The sequence below is a fragment of the Chiloscyllium plagiosum genome, chromosome 10, assembly GCF_004010195.1.
Source record: "Chiloscyllium plagiosum isolate BGI_BamShark_2017 chromosome 10, ASM401019v2, whole genome shotgun sequence".
NCBI lineage: Eukaryota > Metazoa > Chordata > Chondrichthyes > Orectolobiformes > Hemiscylliidae > Chiloscyllium > Chiloscyllium plagiosum.
The window spans coordinates 66,989,776-67,006,954 of record NC_057719.1 but is presented as its reverse complement, the minus strand read 5'-3'; the positions used below and the strand labels follow the sequence as shown (position 1 = coordinate 67,006,954).

The 17,179-nt window shown below is 37.7% G+C and overlaps 1 protein-coding gene across 3 annotated transcripts in view; it reads right to left on the bottom strand.

Annotated features, from left to right (window-relative positions):
- LOC122553731 (RAS guanyl-releasing protein 1-like) overlaps positions 1-17,179 on the bottom strand; it is a 117,803-nt gene that overhangs the window by 22,534 nt on the left and 78,090 nt on the right. For all 3 annotated transcript variants that reach the window (XM_043697995.1, XM_043697994.1, XM_043697996.1), the window contains 6 exons: positions 15,415-15,495; positions 12,032-12,136; positions 9,299-9,408; positions 4,960-5,104; positions 2,251-2,287; positions 612-755 (listed from right to left, as the gene is read on the bottom strand). In XM_043697995.1, the coding sequence (XP_043553930.1) occupies positions 612-755; positions 2,251-2,287; positions 4,960-5,104; positions 9,299-9,408; positions 12,032-12,136; positions 15,415-15,495 (622 nt within the window). The remainder of the gene's footprint in view (positions 1-611; positions 756-2,250; positions 2,288-4,959; positions 5,105-9,298; positions 9,409-12,031; positions 12,137-15,414; positions 15,496-17,179) is intronic.

The following is a 17,179-nucleotide window of genomic DNA, read 5'->3' as shown; positions in this document are numbered from 1 at the left end:
AAAAGAGGCTCATGCTGCCTTTACAATACTGATAGATTCCCAAAGCCTGTTGCATTGCTGCAGTGATCTTTTAAATGTTTAGGTAAGTAAAATAGGAAGTAAAATTAGACTAGGAAAATAATCAATTTTATCTATCTCATAGAAACTAGGTTCTTAATGACACGGACAGAGAACTAGGAGTAAGACACCCACAAACTTATTTTCTTGGCTAGTGCTAGTTTGTGTTTTGGAAGGGCAAGATAGACAGAAAAGCCATTAAGATTATATAAATTATACATATATTGATATATATTAACTTATATGTTAGATTACTCAAATAATTTCAAAGATAATATAAAACATAACAAGAAAGAAAATAATAAGAAAGATGATTGCTTTTTATCTTCTATATAATATCCATCATTTAAACCTTCTCAAATATTTTTTGAAAGTGTTTAACAAACGAAAGTACTTAAATTCTGTCAAGCACCAGGAATAATCAGTACTCAAAGATATGCATCTAATATTTCAATCAATGTTAATGTTTTTTATCCTCAATATATTAATATTTAGAAAAGGTTACAATTTTCAAAAAGTTTAACAGTACAATTCAATGGAAAGAGTAATATTACCAATATTTAGGCCTTTGGTTTCTGCAGAGCAAAGTGCAGGAGCAGAGGAGCTTGAGGTTTGACTGGCATCTGTGGTCTTGGCTTTATTTTTGCATTCCAGCACCACCAAGTCTCGACACTGTTTGTGACAGTTCATACCACAATCTGCAATCAGAAATGCATCATATTGTGGGCATCAAAATGAAATGGCTATCAAATTTGACATCAGTGGTAACTCACAAAATGCTCTGTGCAATAAGGTTGAAATACGGTTAAAATTTTGTGTATTAAAATATTCAGCAATTGGAAGATTTAATGCAGCAATTCCAATCTTTCATTCTCAGGTGGTAGAAAAGAGCAGTTTGATCTTTGTAAAGCTTGATGTGTTAACCTGAGCAAATATAACAATATAAATGGTTCTTCTAGTCCCATAACATTGCATACAACTTTAGAAATGATTATTGCATTTTTTGTAAATTAATTGTTCTACTTCAGATGGTTTACATGCTAATTTAAAGATAATTTCACAATCTCAACATCTGTAAGCTTGTAATCCTTTTTACATACAAACTCCCTCCCAAAAGTATGTCTCTAATTTTTTAATCTCTCATGCCCTCTTGAATGTTGAAGCCTTGTAAAGAAGGCTCCTTCCAAAATTATTTTCAGAGCATTATTAGGATGTCTTTCACACATTAGTTGCTAGCTGGCTTCTCCATTGACTTCCCAGCCTTAAGTGTTGTTAACATCTTGTTAAGTGCATTAATGGAAATGGTTCTACACAGTAAAGTCACACATTTTAGGAATTGGGTTGAGACCACATAATCTTATTTTACATGGGATCTTTTCAGATAACAGAAAAATACTTTCATCTCATCAGTCTGTTATGGGTTGCTGACTCCTAATGCTATAATGTAAACAATGTTTTCAAAATACATCAGTGTGAACATACATTTTAATATTTTTACAGCCCACCACCACAAGCTCTTATGCCAACATTTACAGCATCTCTATGATTTCTCTTAGGTCAATGTACTTTGTTTGGCCACTCATCCAAATTGTTATATTCTTCACATACATAAACAAAGGAAGGATTTTCAAACGATTAGCTGAATGTATTCAGCCTAGAATAATAGGAGTGTAAAAGACATACGCTTTCTAACTTAAAATTCACTATTCAATTCATTGAAAGTCTTAAATGGCTTTTAAATACCTTTTTAAGAGTCTTAAGTTATTTATAATTTCACAAATGAAACAAATCTGATTAAGGAAACATTTTAATGTTTGGTAGTTAAGTGTTTATATTAAGTTGTTGGTTAACAGACTACGCATTATGGTTAGATCATGATCACCACTTCTCATTATTTACACCTGTTTAAAAGTATGCAAAAGGTTAGAAGTTGCACATTGTTTGGTTTCAATAAGTTCTTAAGCAAAATGTTGATTTCTGGATGAACATCATTTAGATACAATCTGGATTAGGTGATAAAGCACATACTATTAACTGTATAAAGCTATCAGAAATAGTAAAAATGAGTTTGTATAATTGCAATTGTAAATCCATTAATCTAGCAAATTCACTGATCTATCTAAATTAGTTTACCAAACGTATGATAACAATTAATACAGTTATTAAATATAATTATTTTATAACACCATTTACCTCTGCATCTGTACCCTTGTTTTATAACACCCCAGATCTGAAAAAAAGGACATTATTTTAATTTTGAAAGTATACAATTTGACAGACTTGAGCACATTTAACATTTTTCAGAAAAATAAAAAGAAACTGAAAGGCTTGTTGTTCTTGAAGTGATGCTTTGCCCATCCCTGTTGACTCTGAGGACATTAAATCTCAAAATTATAGCTTTGGCGCAAGAACCTAAAGGGTAGAGATGGACAATTTCCTACCCTGAAGTTCATCCAGTTGGGTTTATCCAACAATCAGGCAGCTCTTCTGATCATTGTCAAATGATATCCACAAATTACCAGATTTATTCAGTTCAATTCCCTAATTGGAGTAAGGTAACTTTTAATGGTATGAGATAAGAACTTTCAAAAGTTGATTGGAGTAGACTGTTCACAGGTTAAAAAAAATGTCTGACAAGTGGGAGGTATTCAAGAATGTGATGATGAGAGTTCAGAGGCATTTTGTTCATGTTAGAGTGAAGGGTATGGCTAGTAAGATAAAGGAACAAAATCGATGAATAAAAATATTGAGGTTCTAGTCAAGAAAAGAAAGTCTTATTTTAGAAATAGACAACTTGGTTCAATTGAATTTCTTATCAATATAAAGAATGTAGGGGCATTCTTAAGAGAGAAATTAGGAAGGCAAAGAAGGGAAATGAGATAGCACTGCAGATAAAGTTAAGGATAATCCAAAGAGATTCTACAAATACACTAAGAGCAAGAGGATAACTAGACAGAGGGTAGGGCTTCTTAAAGATCAAGGAGGTCATCTTTGTGTTGAACCCCAGGAGATGGGAAAGATACTAAATGAATATTTAGCACTAATTTTTACTGTGCAGAAAGAAATGGAGAGAAATAAACTTTGATGTTTTAAAAACAGTTCACATTACACAGGAGAAAGTTCGGAGAATTTAGAGAATATAAAAGTGGATAAATCTCTTGGACCTGATCTAATGTACCTCAGAACATTGTGGGAAGTAAGAGAGGAAATTACAAGACCTCTTGCAGAAATATTTGCATCATCTATAACTACGGGTGAGGTACCTGCTGACTGGAGGGTGGCTAGTGTTGTACCTTTGTTTAAGAAAGTTTGTAAGGAAAAAGTGGGGAACTTTAGACCTGTGAGTCTGACATCGGTTGTGGGTAAATTGTGGAGGCGACAATAAAAGATGGGATTTATGGACACTTAGAGAGGCAAAAATTCATTAAAGATAGTCAGCATAGTTTTGCGTGAGGAAAATCGTGTCTCACAAACTTGAGTTAGTTTTTTGAAAAAGTTACTAAAATGATTGATAATGGCAGAGCAATAGACGTTATTTATTTGGATTTTGGAAAAGCCTTTGACAAGGTTCCACATGGTTGGCTAATTGTTAAGTTAGGTCACATGGGATTCAGGGTAAACTTGCCAACTGGATACATAAATGGCAGGAGACAGAAAGTGGTGGTGGAGGGTTGCTTTTTAGACTGGAGACTTGTCACCAGTGGTGTTCCACAGGGATCGGTTCTGGATCCACTTTTGTTTCTCATTTATATGAATGGTTTGAATGAGAACATAGAAGGCATTGTTCATAAATTTTCGGACTGACACCAAAATTGGTAGCATTGTAGACAGTGAAGAAGGTTTTCTAAGATTACAAACGGATCTTGATCAAATGGGTCAATGGGCTGAAAAATGGCAGATGGCGTTCAATCTGAATAAATGTGAGGTATTGCATTTTGGTACAACAAACAAGGTTAGGGCTTATACAATTAGTGGTAGGACCTTGGATCATGTTGTAGAACAGACGGATCTAGGGATCCAGGTACATAATTCTTTGAAGTTTGCATCACAAATAGACAAGGTGGTTAAAAAGGTATTTGGCATGCTTGCCTTCATTGCTCAGTGCTTTGAGTAGAGGAGTTTGGAAGTCATGTTGAGGTTGTACAGAACATTGATGAGACCTCTTCTGGAATACTGTGACCAATTCTGGTTGCCCAGTTATAGGAAGGCTATTACCCAGCTGGGAAGGGTTCAGAAGAGATGCCAGGTATGGAAGGTTTGAGTTGTAAAGAAAGACTGGATAGGCTGGCACTTTTTTCACTAGAGTGTAGGAGGTTGACAGGCAATCTGATAAAAGTTTATAAAATAATGCAGTATTAATGGTAGTTGTCTTTTCTCTAGGATGGGGAATATCAAGAGTAGAAGGCAAATTTTTAAAGTGAAAGGAGAGAGATTTTAAAAAGACGTAAGAGGCAAATTTTTTACATGGGGGTGGTTCACATGTGGATGAACATCCCGAGAAAGTAGTGGATGTGGGTACAATAACAATGTTATAAAGACATTTGGATAGATACATGAATAGGAAAGGTTTGGAAGGGTATGGGCCAGGAGCAGGCAGGTGGGACTTGTTTAGTTTGGGATTATATTTGGCATGGACTGGCTGGACCGAAGGGTCTGTTTCCATGCTGTATGATTTGATGACTCGATGTCATGGTGTGATTTGACCTCTGGATTACTAGGACAGTAGCACAGACAATAACCTATTATGGCCATTACACCAATGAATAGTAAAGCTATCATCTATAACTCCTTATTATTTTTCAGACTACATTCAGATAAAATATTTATAGCATTTTTTTCAGTCATCAACAGTTGCTCAGTGACATCTTACAAGCTGGGAGACTATAGGTTAAATCAACTTACAAATCCAGCACAGTTGTCACAGAAAGTTGGTTTCAGATATGTTGTCTCCTGGAAATTATGCAGAAAGCCGAGGACTGATTTCGAGAAGATGGAGCTGGATCTCATGAAGTAGGCTGTAATTTCTTCTCTGCTTATTAGACCTTCACTGTAAAATGAGAATCCTTCATTGCTAAAGATCTTATACAAACTTGGAATGACATAAATACAATAGGAACTCTATAAAACATATTCAGGTAAATTGGTAACTGATAGAGAATAGGTTACCATTTAAATCTTTATTATCTTTATCATTCATTAATGGAAACATAAATAATTTATTCTGCAGAGATCACTACACACTATTTTACATAACATTTTAACAAATTCATATCAGTAGTGAATACAATCAAACAATTCTTCCTTGGGCAAATCTGTAATTTAGTGACGGTTTATTATGATATTCAAGCACTGCACACTAGTGATTTTAGGACAATCTCAGTAAATATCAAAGATATGCACTTCAATATTGCATTTTAAGAAGGTATGCAGTTTGTTAGCTTTTATTAATAGAGGGATTGAATTTCGGAACCATGAGGTCATGCTGCAGCTGTACAAAGTTCTGGTGCAGCTGCACTTGGCGTGCAGTTCTGGTCACCACATTATAGGAAGGATGGGGACGCTTTGGAAAGGGTTCAGAGGAGATTTACCAGGATGTTGCCTGGTATGGAGTGGAAGTCTTACGAGGAAAAGTTGAGGGACTTGAGGCGACTATATAGGTATAGGACAGATGTCAGAGGTAGTTTCTTTACTCAGAGAGTAGTATGAGTGTGGAACGCATAGCCTGCAACAGTAACAGACTTGCCAACTTTAAGGGCATTTAAATGGCCATTGGATATATATATGAATGAAAATGGAATAGCGTAGGTTAGATGAGCTTCAGATTGGTTTCACAGATCAGTGCAACATCGAGGGCTGAAGGGCCTGTACTGCGCTGTAATGTTCTATATTCTATATTTCAGATGTTCTTTTATGATAGCAAAGAAACTTCAGTTACATTTGTAACTTTCATTGGTACAGTCATTACTAACTTTGATGGGTGAAAAGTGTGGTGCTGGAAAAGGACAGCCAGCCAGGCAGTATCCAAGGAGCAGGAGAATCGATGTTTTCAGTATAAGCTCTTCATCAGGAATGTCTTGCTTAAAACATCAACTCTCCTGCTCCTTGGATGCTGCCTGACCTGTTGTGCTTTTCCAGCACCACACTTTTTGACTCTGACCTCCAGCATCGGCAGTCCCCACTTTCACCTAACTTTGAAGGGTGCTGTGTAAAATGAATGAAATCATACTTGTGCCCAAGGAGCTTGGAGTTCCACCTCAGGAGTTTTATGTTATCCTCCAACAGTGATGGAGGTGCAACATCATTGGTAGCAAACAAAAGTGCATATATAACATATTGGTATGGTGCCTGGCCATGGGTAGACTTAGATTTCAGATTACAATAACAACATTGCTGGCTTTTATGAGCAATGTTAACCTGCACAGTTCCTCCTCCAAAACTGACAATGTCTGCAGCACAAATCTGTACTGCCTTTTCAACAGCTGCTCATACATTGTGAATGGGCTATGTTCTCGGACACTAGGGAACGCATTGAGGGAGCTGCCGCAAGAGGTACATCTACATAAAGAGAATATTAGAAAATCCTTTTAAGTGCACTTTTGATTACATTGGTCTGTGCAGTGATGATTTGTTGACTGATTACAACTTGAAATACGTTTTAAAGATTTTCTGCCAGATATATTTTTCTTTCACTGGTGCCAAATAAAAGAGAATGTCTTTGTTCTTAGACTAATAATCAATGTATGAGCACAGAACATTCTGCTAACTATAGTATATTTCTCTAGTGTTAAGCATTACAATTACAAACCAATAAGAAATGTGCCCCTGCAAAATATTCTATCCTCTGCGATGTATGAGTTGGTTGATGTTAACTAGTCAACTAGACCTTTGTTAATTTAGTATGTCTTTCTGTTGCTATGCATATAAATTGGTTCATTTTTGTAGACTAAGAATTATTTGCAGCAAAGTTTGTGGAATTGATGAGTCATGTCTATATCTGTGGTTTTTTTTGAAGTTATTACTTTGTAATTTTGTGGAGCAGAAAATGACAGAAGGATCAGATGCATAAATCATCTCAATTTTAGATGTTCGAGCACAACAAACTTAGAACTAACTACAAGGATGGAAAGCATAAATAAACTGTGATTGTTTTCCTTAGAAGAAACAGAGCAAAGGGGAGATTTTATGTAAGTATTCATAAAAGTATTCAAAGTTATGAAGAATGTTGATCAGGAGTTAGGGAAAAATAGTTTCCACTGGCAAGGAAGTCAATACCCAGAAGGTACACAGGGTGGCATGGTGACTCCGTAGCCAGCACTGCTGCCTCACAGCACCAGGGACCCGGGTTTGATTCTCTGTCAGGTGACAGTTTGTGTGGAGCTTGCGCATTCTCCCTGTATCTGTGTGCTTTTCCTCCAGATCCTTGTTTCCTTCCACAGTCCAAAGCTGTGCAGGTTAGGGTGGAATGGCCATGCTAAATTGTCCATAGTGTCTGGGGCCATGCAGACTAGGTGCATTAGCCATGGAAAATGTAGGGTAATAGGGATGGGGTATGGGGTGGGTCTGGGTGGGATGCTCTTAAAAGGTCGGGGTGGACTCGATGGGCTGAATAACCTGCTGCCACACTAAGGATGAACGATTCTATAGAAAGTTGGAGGATAGGAGCAGCCTTTGGAGCCTGCTGCACCTTTTAACGTGATCATGGCTGATCTTCCAATTCAGTACCCTGTTTCCATCTTTGTCTCATGCCCTCTAATCCTTCAGCTCTAAGAGCTACATTTAACTTCTTCTTGAAAACATTCAAAGTTTTGGCCTGAACCGCTTTCTGTGGCAGAGAATTCCACATGCTCACCACTCTCTGATTGAAGAAATCTTTCCTCATTTCAGTCCAGAATGGCCTATCCATATCCTTTGTTCGTGAGCCTTGTTTCTAGACTCTTTTGGGAACATTCTTCCTGTGTTTATACTGTCTTGGCCTTAGAACCTTATACATTTCTATGAAATTTTTGAATCTCCAGTGAATACAGACCCAACCAATCCAGTCTCTCTTCATACGTTAGTCCTGTAATCCCAGGAGTCAGTATGGTAAACCTTTCTTGCACTCCTTCACTAGCCAGAATATCCTTCCTCAGATAAGGTGACCAAAACTGCATGCATGTATTGCAATTGACAAAAGCACACGTGGGAGAAAGAGGAGATTAAAAATACAAAATGCTGGAAATGTTCAGCAGGGCAGAAGAGAAACAGAGTTATGTTTCAGGCAGGTATTAGAGGAGAATTTAACTCAGCAAGCTATGATCTGGGATGTATGTAGTTGGTTTCAATGGGATAGAATTTGCAGAGGGAGGATTTCATGGCATGGTCTGTGAGTTGGTTGCTTTTCCTTCCTCATTCAGTTTTAAGCTATGCTTACACTTCAAATTGCTACATGTGTAAATTTACAATGGGGCAACTGGGATTGGGATGCATACTGGACTCTATCCTGTTCAGCAGTGAAATTTAAGGATTAAAAATTAACAATTACAATGGAGGGGGAGATAGAGTAAATTAGAATCAAACTTGAAATTAGAAGTGGAATTTAAAATTTTTGTCACATGCCCTGAAGTTGCAAAAGAACAGGAGGACAGTGAAAAATGTACAATGTCGCAAACATCTTGGGTGGCACAGTGGTTCAGTGGTTAGCACTGCTGCCTCACAGCACCAGGGACACGGGTTTGATTCCAGCCTTGGCTGACTGTCTGTGTGGAGTTTGCGCATTCTCCCCGTGTCTGCGTGGGAGGGCTGGTGTGGATTTGTTGGGTCAACCGGCCTGTTTCCACACTGTAGGGAATCTAATCTAATATAGCATCATCATAGGTGCAAACCTTAGGTAGAGAAAATAAATAAAAACGTTATGCTACATTTGACATGAAAGGCAAAACAAAGGGAAGAAAAGAAAAGATTAAGCCAGAAACTCAGGTCCAATTTTCAAAAGGGAATCGGCAGAGCTCTTAGGAAAAGAGCGAGGGAATATGTCTAATTAGATAAATAATTCATGGCAAAGGCTTACTGGGCAAAATGGCCTTCTCTGTTCCATATGATTTCACTGTGTGTAGGAAACAAATAAATTTAAACCAGCGAGGTGGCAGTGTCTTTCTCAATGCCCTTCAATCCAAGATGCATATTTACTTATAGTCTGTTCTGCTACTTGCTGTTGCTTCATTGAAATATTTTGTACTGCCCTGACTGACATTGCTGTACTCACCAATCTTTGTCCATAACGCAGAAGGAAAATGGAAAACTTGCAGCGATCTTTTCAAACTCCTCTTGGGAAATATAGCCATCCTGATCATGGTCGTAATTTTTAAAGACAGACTGCATTGGATAAGCAAATGAATAACATAACAAATGGTCAAACAACAGAAATGGGTTCATGAGTTGTACTAGTAATTATGTTCATGTAAATTAGAAAGGATGCACATCTATCTCTCCACCCCGGAGGCTCCCTGCATCATTCCTGATGAAGGGTTTTTGCCCGAAACATCAATTTTCCTGCTCCTCGGATGCTGCCTGACCTGCTGGGCTTTTCCAGCACTACTCTAATCTTGACTCTGATCTCCAGCATCTGCAGTCCTCACTTTCGCCTTATCTAATTCTGTCCCTATTACACTAATTTCCCTTTGAAAATTGGTATCTAATTTCATCAAGATATCTCTGAACTATTGAGTGTCATAAGGCCCTGTACTTCTGAACCATAATATTCTGTTGCTATTTGTACTCCACCTGACTTCAAATTACTAACTCCGATGTAACTCATTGAGGGTGGGGATTCCACTGAAAACTCATGACAGATCACATCAAGAAGCATTAATGTACCACCTTCTCACATACTTCTTGCAAAATTAAAATGTTTAAACTTTTTGTTTAGAATGTAGTGAAGTCAATCACTTGAACAAATACAGAGCTTTTGTTGAAGTAAATGTTATCATACATTCAGCTTTCAAACATCAAAAAGTGGCTAAAGCCTATCCTTAATTGCTCATTGTTGCAAATCCACTGTGTTAGAGATAATTACTATGTACCTTGCTGTTTTGAAGTTTAGTTATTGGTACAAGATTAACTCTATTTATGTATTACTTTTTATTCTTTTTGAAACTCAAAATGGCGCTGAATTTTGGCGATAAAACACTTCTCACTGTAGCTTTCTAGATATATTTGTTATATATGTAGTGAACATATAACATATATATCTATAGATACATAAGTAGTATTCTTGCTAGGGACTGTATTGTACAATTTTTATGCAATGGCAGTGGAGTGAAGTGTTCAGCCAATAGCCATTTGCTTTTGTCAAAACCAAAATCAAAAGTGCATTTTTTTTATTCTTGTAGAAAAGCTTGATTTTTAAAAAAAAACACAATCAATAGATACAGAAGCAATTAAATGAATTCTGGATTGGCATCCAGCAGAATCCTTGTGTTCAGTGAATATGGTTGTTCTCTACAACAAATGCATACCAACACATTAAAATTCTCCAGCATATGTATCTATAAAAGGAAGGCTTGTATCATTACATTGAATCCTTCCACAAATTCCTACCCTTTTCCAAGCAAAGCATGAAAGTGTGATAAAAATTTGAGTTTCATGTAAAGTTTCAACAACCACGGGGGCAGAAGCAGAGACACGCAGGTGATAACAATATCAAATATAAATGTGCTTTCCTGGAGGGTGATGAAGGAAGGCATAGCTGCCCCTTACACACACTGGGTATAACCAATCCAGCTCAGTAAGGGCCTCTAGCTTCTGCAACAGTGGGGGCAATTTAGCTGATTGGACCTCCATGCAACAGGTCAGAGGTCAGAAGCTTCAGGTATGCTTACAAGCCTAACTGTGTGTAACATCTATTGTAGGGCACCCTCCACTACATGAAGCAGTGGCCCAGCTTCATATAGCATGGAAACCTACCACTTCTTTCAAGTTGGAATGTCTAGTCAGCCTCTAAAGTCCACTTGTATTTCTTAATTGTATGGCATGCCCACACTCTGGTCATTAATCGGCTGCATTGGGTAAATCATAATGAGTGATTATTTCTCACACAGTGCATCTACTCATTTGAGTTTGCCAGTTGAGTTCAAAAGTCTACAGGAAAATCAAGCTTCAGATGTTTAGAATTCATGGTCTGATTCTTCTTCTGTAATGCTCAGTGCATCCTTAGACTGCAAGAGGTCATGTTGCGGCTATACAGGACGTTGGTTAGGCCACTGTTGGAATATTGTGTGCAATTCTGGTGTCCTTCCTATCGGAAAGATGTTGTCAAACTTGAAAGGGTTCAGAAAAGATCTACAAGGATGTTGCCAGGGTTGGAGGATTTGTGCTATGGAGAGAGGCTGAACAGGCTGGGGCTGTTTTCTCTGGAGCGTCGGAGGCTGAGGGGTGACCTTATAGAGGTTTACAAAATTATGAAGGGCATGGATAGGGTAAATAGGCAAAGTCTTTTCCCTGGGGTCGGGGAATCCAGAACTAGAGGGCATAGGTTTAGAGTGAGAGGGGAAAGATATAAAAGAGAACAAAGGGGCAACATTTTCACGCAGAGGGTGGTACGTGTATGGAATGAGCTGCCAGAGAAAGTGGTGGAGGCTGGTACAATTGCAACAACAAAAAGGCATTTAAAAGGATGGGTATGTGAATAGGAAGAGTTTGGAGGGATATGGGCCGGGTGCTGGCAGGTGGGACGAGATTGGGTTGGGATATCTGGTTAGCATGGAAGAGTTGGACCAAGAGGTCTGTTTCTGTGCTGTACATCTCTATGACTCTATGACTCTATAAATCTTAAACATTCTTTCTGTTCAATATGCTCTGTTAATAAAAATCTAACACTTTTGGAGGATAAATGCTTGTGAAGAAATATAATGGAGGGTTTTCTCGCTGGTTGCAATAAAATGAAAAGAAAGCTAGAATTAAATATATGACACAGTATTGACAGCAGGAAAAAACTTACGTCAACCATGCGCTGAACATGCTTACTGATCGTCTTGGGATCAGGCTTTGTTGAGACTCCAGAGGCCCAGTCTGCCACTACAGGTGGCTTACAAGGAGTTGCTGGCTAAATGGTACAATCATAAACAGCAATTGGTTACTTCCATCCATGAGTAAAACACATTATTTTCAAATGTTGATATTGCAGTTGGATACTTTAGTCAGTCAGCAATTTATACAATCAATAGAATTTTGAACACAATTTGTTTTCTGCATTAGTAACTGAATAAGAACCTAATTTAAGTCACTTGTGCCAAGCTGCACAGCTTATTGTGACTTGCCTATTCTAACTGGGTTAAGACATTCATTGAATAAAAAAAGCAGATTTTCCTTCATACAATACACATCATATTTTAGTTATATTTATCTTGCAATAGTTTCTAATTTAATAAAGAAATTATTATCAAGGAATGTGAAAAGAAGGTAAATTATTCTTCTATACATAAGTAACAAGAGAAAATCTGGACAAGAACAAGTTTACTTTTAGTTACAAGCAGGACTTAATAACTTAATGGTAAGGTCCTAGGGAGTATTGCTGAACAAAGAGACCTTGGAGTGCAGGTTCATAGCTCCTTGAAAGTGGAGTCACAGGTAGATAGGATAGTGAAGAAGGCGTTTGGTATGCTTTCCTTTATTGGTCACAGTATTGAGTACAGGAGTTGGGATGTCATGTTGTGGCTGTACAGGACATTGACGAGGCCACTTCTGGAACATTGCATGCACTTCTGGTCTCCTTCCTATCGGAAAGTTATTGTGAAACTTGAAAAGGTTCAGAAAAGATTTACAAGGATGTTGCCTGGATTGGAGGATTTGAGCTTTAGGGAGAGGCTGAACAGGCTGGGCTGTTTTCCCTGGAGCGTCAGAGGCTGAGGGGTGACCTCATAGAATTTTATAAAATGTTGAGGTGCGTGGATAGAATAAATAGACACAGTCTTTTCCCTGGGGTAGGGGAGTCCAGAACTAGGGGGCATAGGTTGAGGGTGAGAGGGGAAAGATATAAAAGAGACCTCAGAGGCAACCTTTTCACGCATAGGGTGGTATGGTACGGGATGAGCTGCCAGAGGAAGTGGTGGAGGCTGGTACAATTGAAACATTTAAAAGGCATCTGGATGGGTATATGAATAGGAAAGATTTGTTTGGATATGGGCTGGGTGCTGGCGAGTGAGAATAGATTCAGTTGGGATATCTGGTTGGCATGGACGAGTTGGACCGAAGGGTCTGTTTTTGTTCTGCACTTTTCTATGACTCTATAAATGATCAATTCATAGGTAATCGCTTTGAAATGCTGGAAGTATTGAATAATTGCTTTGCCTCAACATTTACAAGGGAAATAGACATATTATATGTTGCTTTGCTGTGGATATAGACAGTTATTTGTGGCTATTCTTGAAATTACATGTTACAAAGGTTCATGGCATGTTTTCAAAGAAGTCTTTCTTTGCAGCTAAAGATACACATGTGCCTTGAATTTTTACATTGGCTCAGTTTTTAAGAAAGGTCACTGGACCTGAAACCTTAACTCTGCTTTCTCTTCACAGATGCTGCTGGACCTGCTGAATTTTTCCAGAAATTTGTTTTTGTTTCTGATTTCCAGCATCCTCAGTTCTTTCAATTTTTTTTACATTATAATAGGAAAACATTCACCAAGTGAAAATACAAGAACAAGGAGACAGCTTCTAAATGGAAGTTTGAACTTGAACAAATATTGAATTATCTAATTTATTTGAATAAGTAACAAAAGGGTATATAAGTCTAATACTGTGGACATAATATTTGAATTTTCAGAAGGAATTTAATAAGGTTTCATAATGTAAACTGATGACAAAGGTCAGATCCTTGGAATTGGGGACAAGAAGCAGTTCAGAGAGCAAGCTAGCTACTAAACAGAAAACTGGCAGTAGGCTTGCAAAAAGTAGATATTTATTTAGGTGATTTGGAATTGGGGTGTCAAATAAAACTTCAAAATTCATGGACAATACCAAATTGAAGTGTGTAATAAATGCAGAGGAATACAGTGAAAAGTGCAGGAAGACACAAAGAGCTTTGCAGAATGAACATGGAATTGATACAAGCTTTCAACAGATGATCGTGAAGTGATACATTTTGATTGGAAGAGAATGGCGGTCACAACTCCTTTGAAAATGCGTTGAGGTAGGGTAGAGAAGCAGAGAGATCGAAGGTAGGGATATACAAATCACTAAAAGTAATAACACAGCTGAATAAGGCCAATAAGTAAGGCAAAATACTGGGATCTCATTTAATGAGTTCTGGAACTGAGGCCACTGCACTAATAGACACACGTATATTATTCAACAGACGGCCTCAAAATTAATTTGCAATAAAACTAGCAGAATACAGGACTCAACATTAGTTCCTAGTGATATGATTTATTGCTCACCTCCCAACCAGATGGGGAAGCTATGCATATACATACCCCACACAAAGACTCAAAGGATCAGCATCGTTAGTGGACTTTTGCAACTGTTTCCCCATACACCCATAGCTGATCCTTTTAATACAAAACATATCGCTAAGACTACCTTTGCACATCAGTTATACCAATAATTACATCAAGGAGAAAATTTCTAAGGAAGAGGATAAACTGTCAGATAGTTATGCAAAACCATTTCCGCACATGATCATTCCATTTTGCTTTGTAGACGACACATTTCAAAACAGAGAGTTGGTGAATTGTCCTAAAAAGGCTTAATGTGGAGCAACCATAAAGGACAGGAAAACATGTTGCACATCACACAGAAGGCCCATCGTATTGTGGCATTATGTACAGTCAGACCATCTGATGTTTAAGTTATCTGTGAGTAACCTTACCATTGACTGATAGGATATTGTCTGTTTTATGCTATTAGTCACTTGTAATACTGATAACTTTGAATACTACTCAAAGTTAAAATGATTCACTCTATATTTTGTTAAATTCAAATATTTTGCAGATAAATCTAAAATGGCTCAGTTAAGACCATGTTAGCGTATCAGTTGGGATTATTTCTGACAAAATAATATTTATAAATGCTGAGATGAGTTTGTGTTCTAAGTTTTAGTTCAACTTCCAAACTTTTCTTACATTTAAAGATCTTGGATACTTAAAAATTGCATTCATACAGAAATCAATTACTAACTTCTTCGGAACCAGAGGCCATTTGATTTGAGTGTAACCGAATTTCATCGTCTTTTAAAATTTTTCCATCTGCACTTTTTAATGAAATGTAATTGATTATTCTGACAAAGTGATCACAGTTCCAGACAGCAATAATGGATGACATAACATGGCATTTAGTGGGAAAATCAGGGTCATGCGATAGCAATAGTTTGAAAAAACTGCCTTACAGGAACTTTGTTATTCCTTGGCTCACGGGCATACGAAAGCTCATAAATCTCATCTTCTGAATAGTAGAGGTCCAAAGAAAGCTGAAATAATGCAGAATACGTAAATTACATATGTTGTTACATAAGCAGTTTCAAACACATGTTTTAGTCCTAACTCACTTCACTCTATAAATGACTCATTTTTGACATGAACCTTTTATTGTAAACTGACAGATCTACTAATTTAGAAATGTTATACTTGTTCATTTTAATTAATGACTTAATGATTACCAATTACTCCAATCATACTGAATAACGACAGAAAACACCAGTAACCGTGGTTACTGATGGCTTATGATAGAATGATCGTTGTTGGAGTCACGCTTCAATTGACTGCACCAAATGCTCCTTTTTTATAGAATCTAGATGCGGAATTTTTCAGAAATAGATATCAATCAGGGTGAAACCTTTGATTCTCTTACAATCTTCTCATTTCTCTTATTACTACCTCATTGGAGTATGGCTTCAAAGACATTTTGTCCAAAGTCATTAGAAACTTACCCTTGTGAGTATTATTCATATGAGTAGTGACAATGGAGGGTCAATGGGCTGACTGCAGGAATGCCTTATCCTTTCTTCAGCACTATTCACAAATGCAGGGGTTCAAGACCATGACTGATAGAATACCGTTTCCGAATTCAGAAGTTGAGCAGCCAATTGTACTGACTCTATTGCTATACCACTTGAAATTAGCAAGGAATGAGTTCAGAAGTGGAGATTAGACTCTGGCCATTGGCATGGTCCCTCACGACTTTTAAATGACTAGAGACATTGTGTTTAGCATGAAAATATTCCTGATGGATCACTGGTAAAACACATCATAAGCAGACAAAGCAAACAGTAAATTATTGTCCAGTATGAGTATGCAATAACTTTACTGGTTAACAAGTGCTTATTGCACAATAGCTGTTAGGTATGTGACTGTTCTCCAATAGAGAGGGTTAGACCATAAGACCATAAGACATAGGAGTGGAAGTAAGGCCATTCGGCCCATCGAGTCCACTCCGCCATTCAATCATGGCTGATGCGCATTTCAGCTCCACTTACCAGCGTTCTCCCCGTAGCCCTTAATTCCTCTAGACAACAAGAATCTATCAATCTCGGCCTTGAAGACATTTAGCGTCCTGGCTTCCACTGCACTCCATGGCAATGAATTCCACCACTCTCTGGCTGACTGGCTGAAGAAATGTCTCCGCATTCCTGTTCTGAAATGACCCCCTCTAATTCTAAAGCTGTGCCCAAGGATTCTAGAATCCCCACCTAACAGAAACAAAAACCCAGCATCCACCCTTTTCAAGCCATGCATTCTATTGTAAGTTTGTATTGGATGTCCCCTCAATGTTCTAAACTCTAATGAATACAATCTCAGGATCCTCATCAGTTCATCATATGTTAGGCCTAGCATTTCAGGGGTCATCCGTTTGAATCTCCACTGGACATGCTCCAGTGCCAGTATGTCCTTCCTGAGGTGTGGGGACCAAAACTGGACACAGTACTCCAAATGGGGCCTAACCAGAGCTTTATAAAGTCTTAGTAGTACATCTCTGCTTTTATATTCCAACCCTCTTGAGATAAGAGACAACATTGCATTCGCGTTCTTCATCACGGACTCAACCTGCATGTTTACCTTTAGAGAATCCTCGACTAGCACTCCCAGATCCCTTTGTGCTTTGGCTTTATTAATTTTCTCACCATTTAGAAAGTAGTCTATGCTTGTATTCTTTTT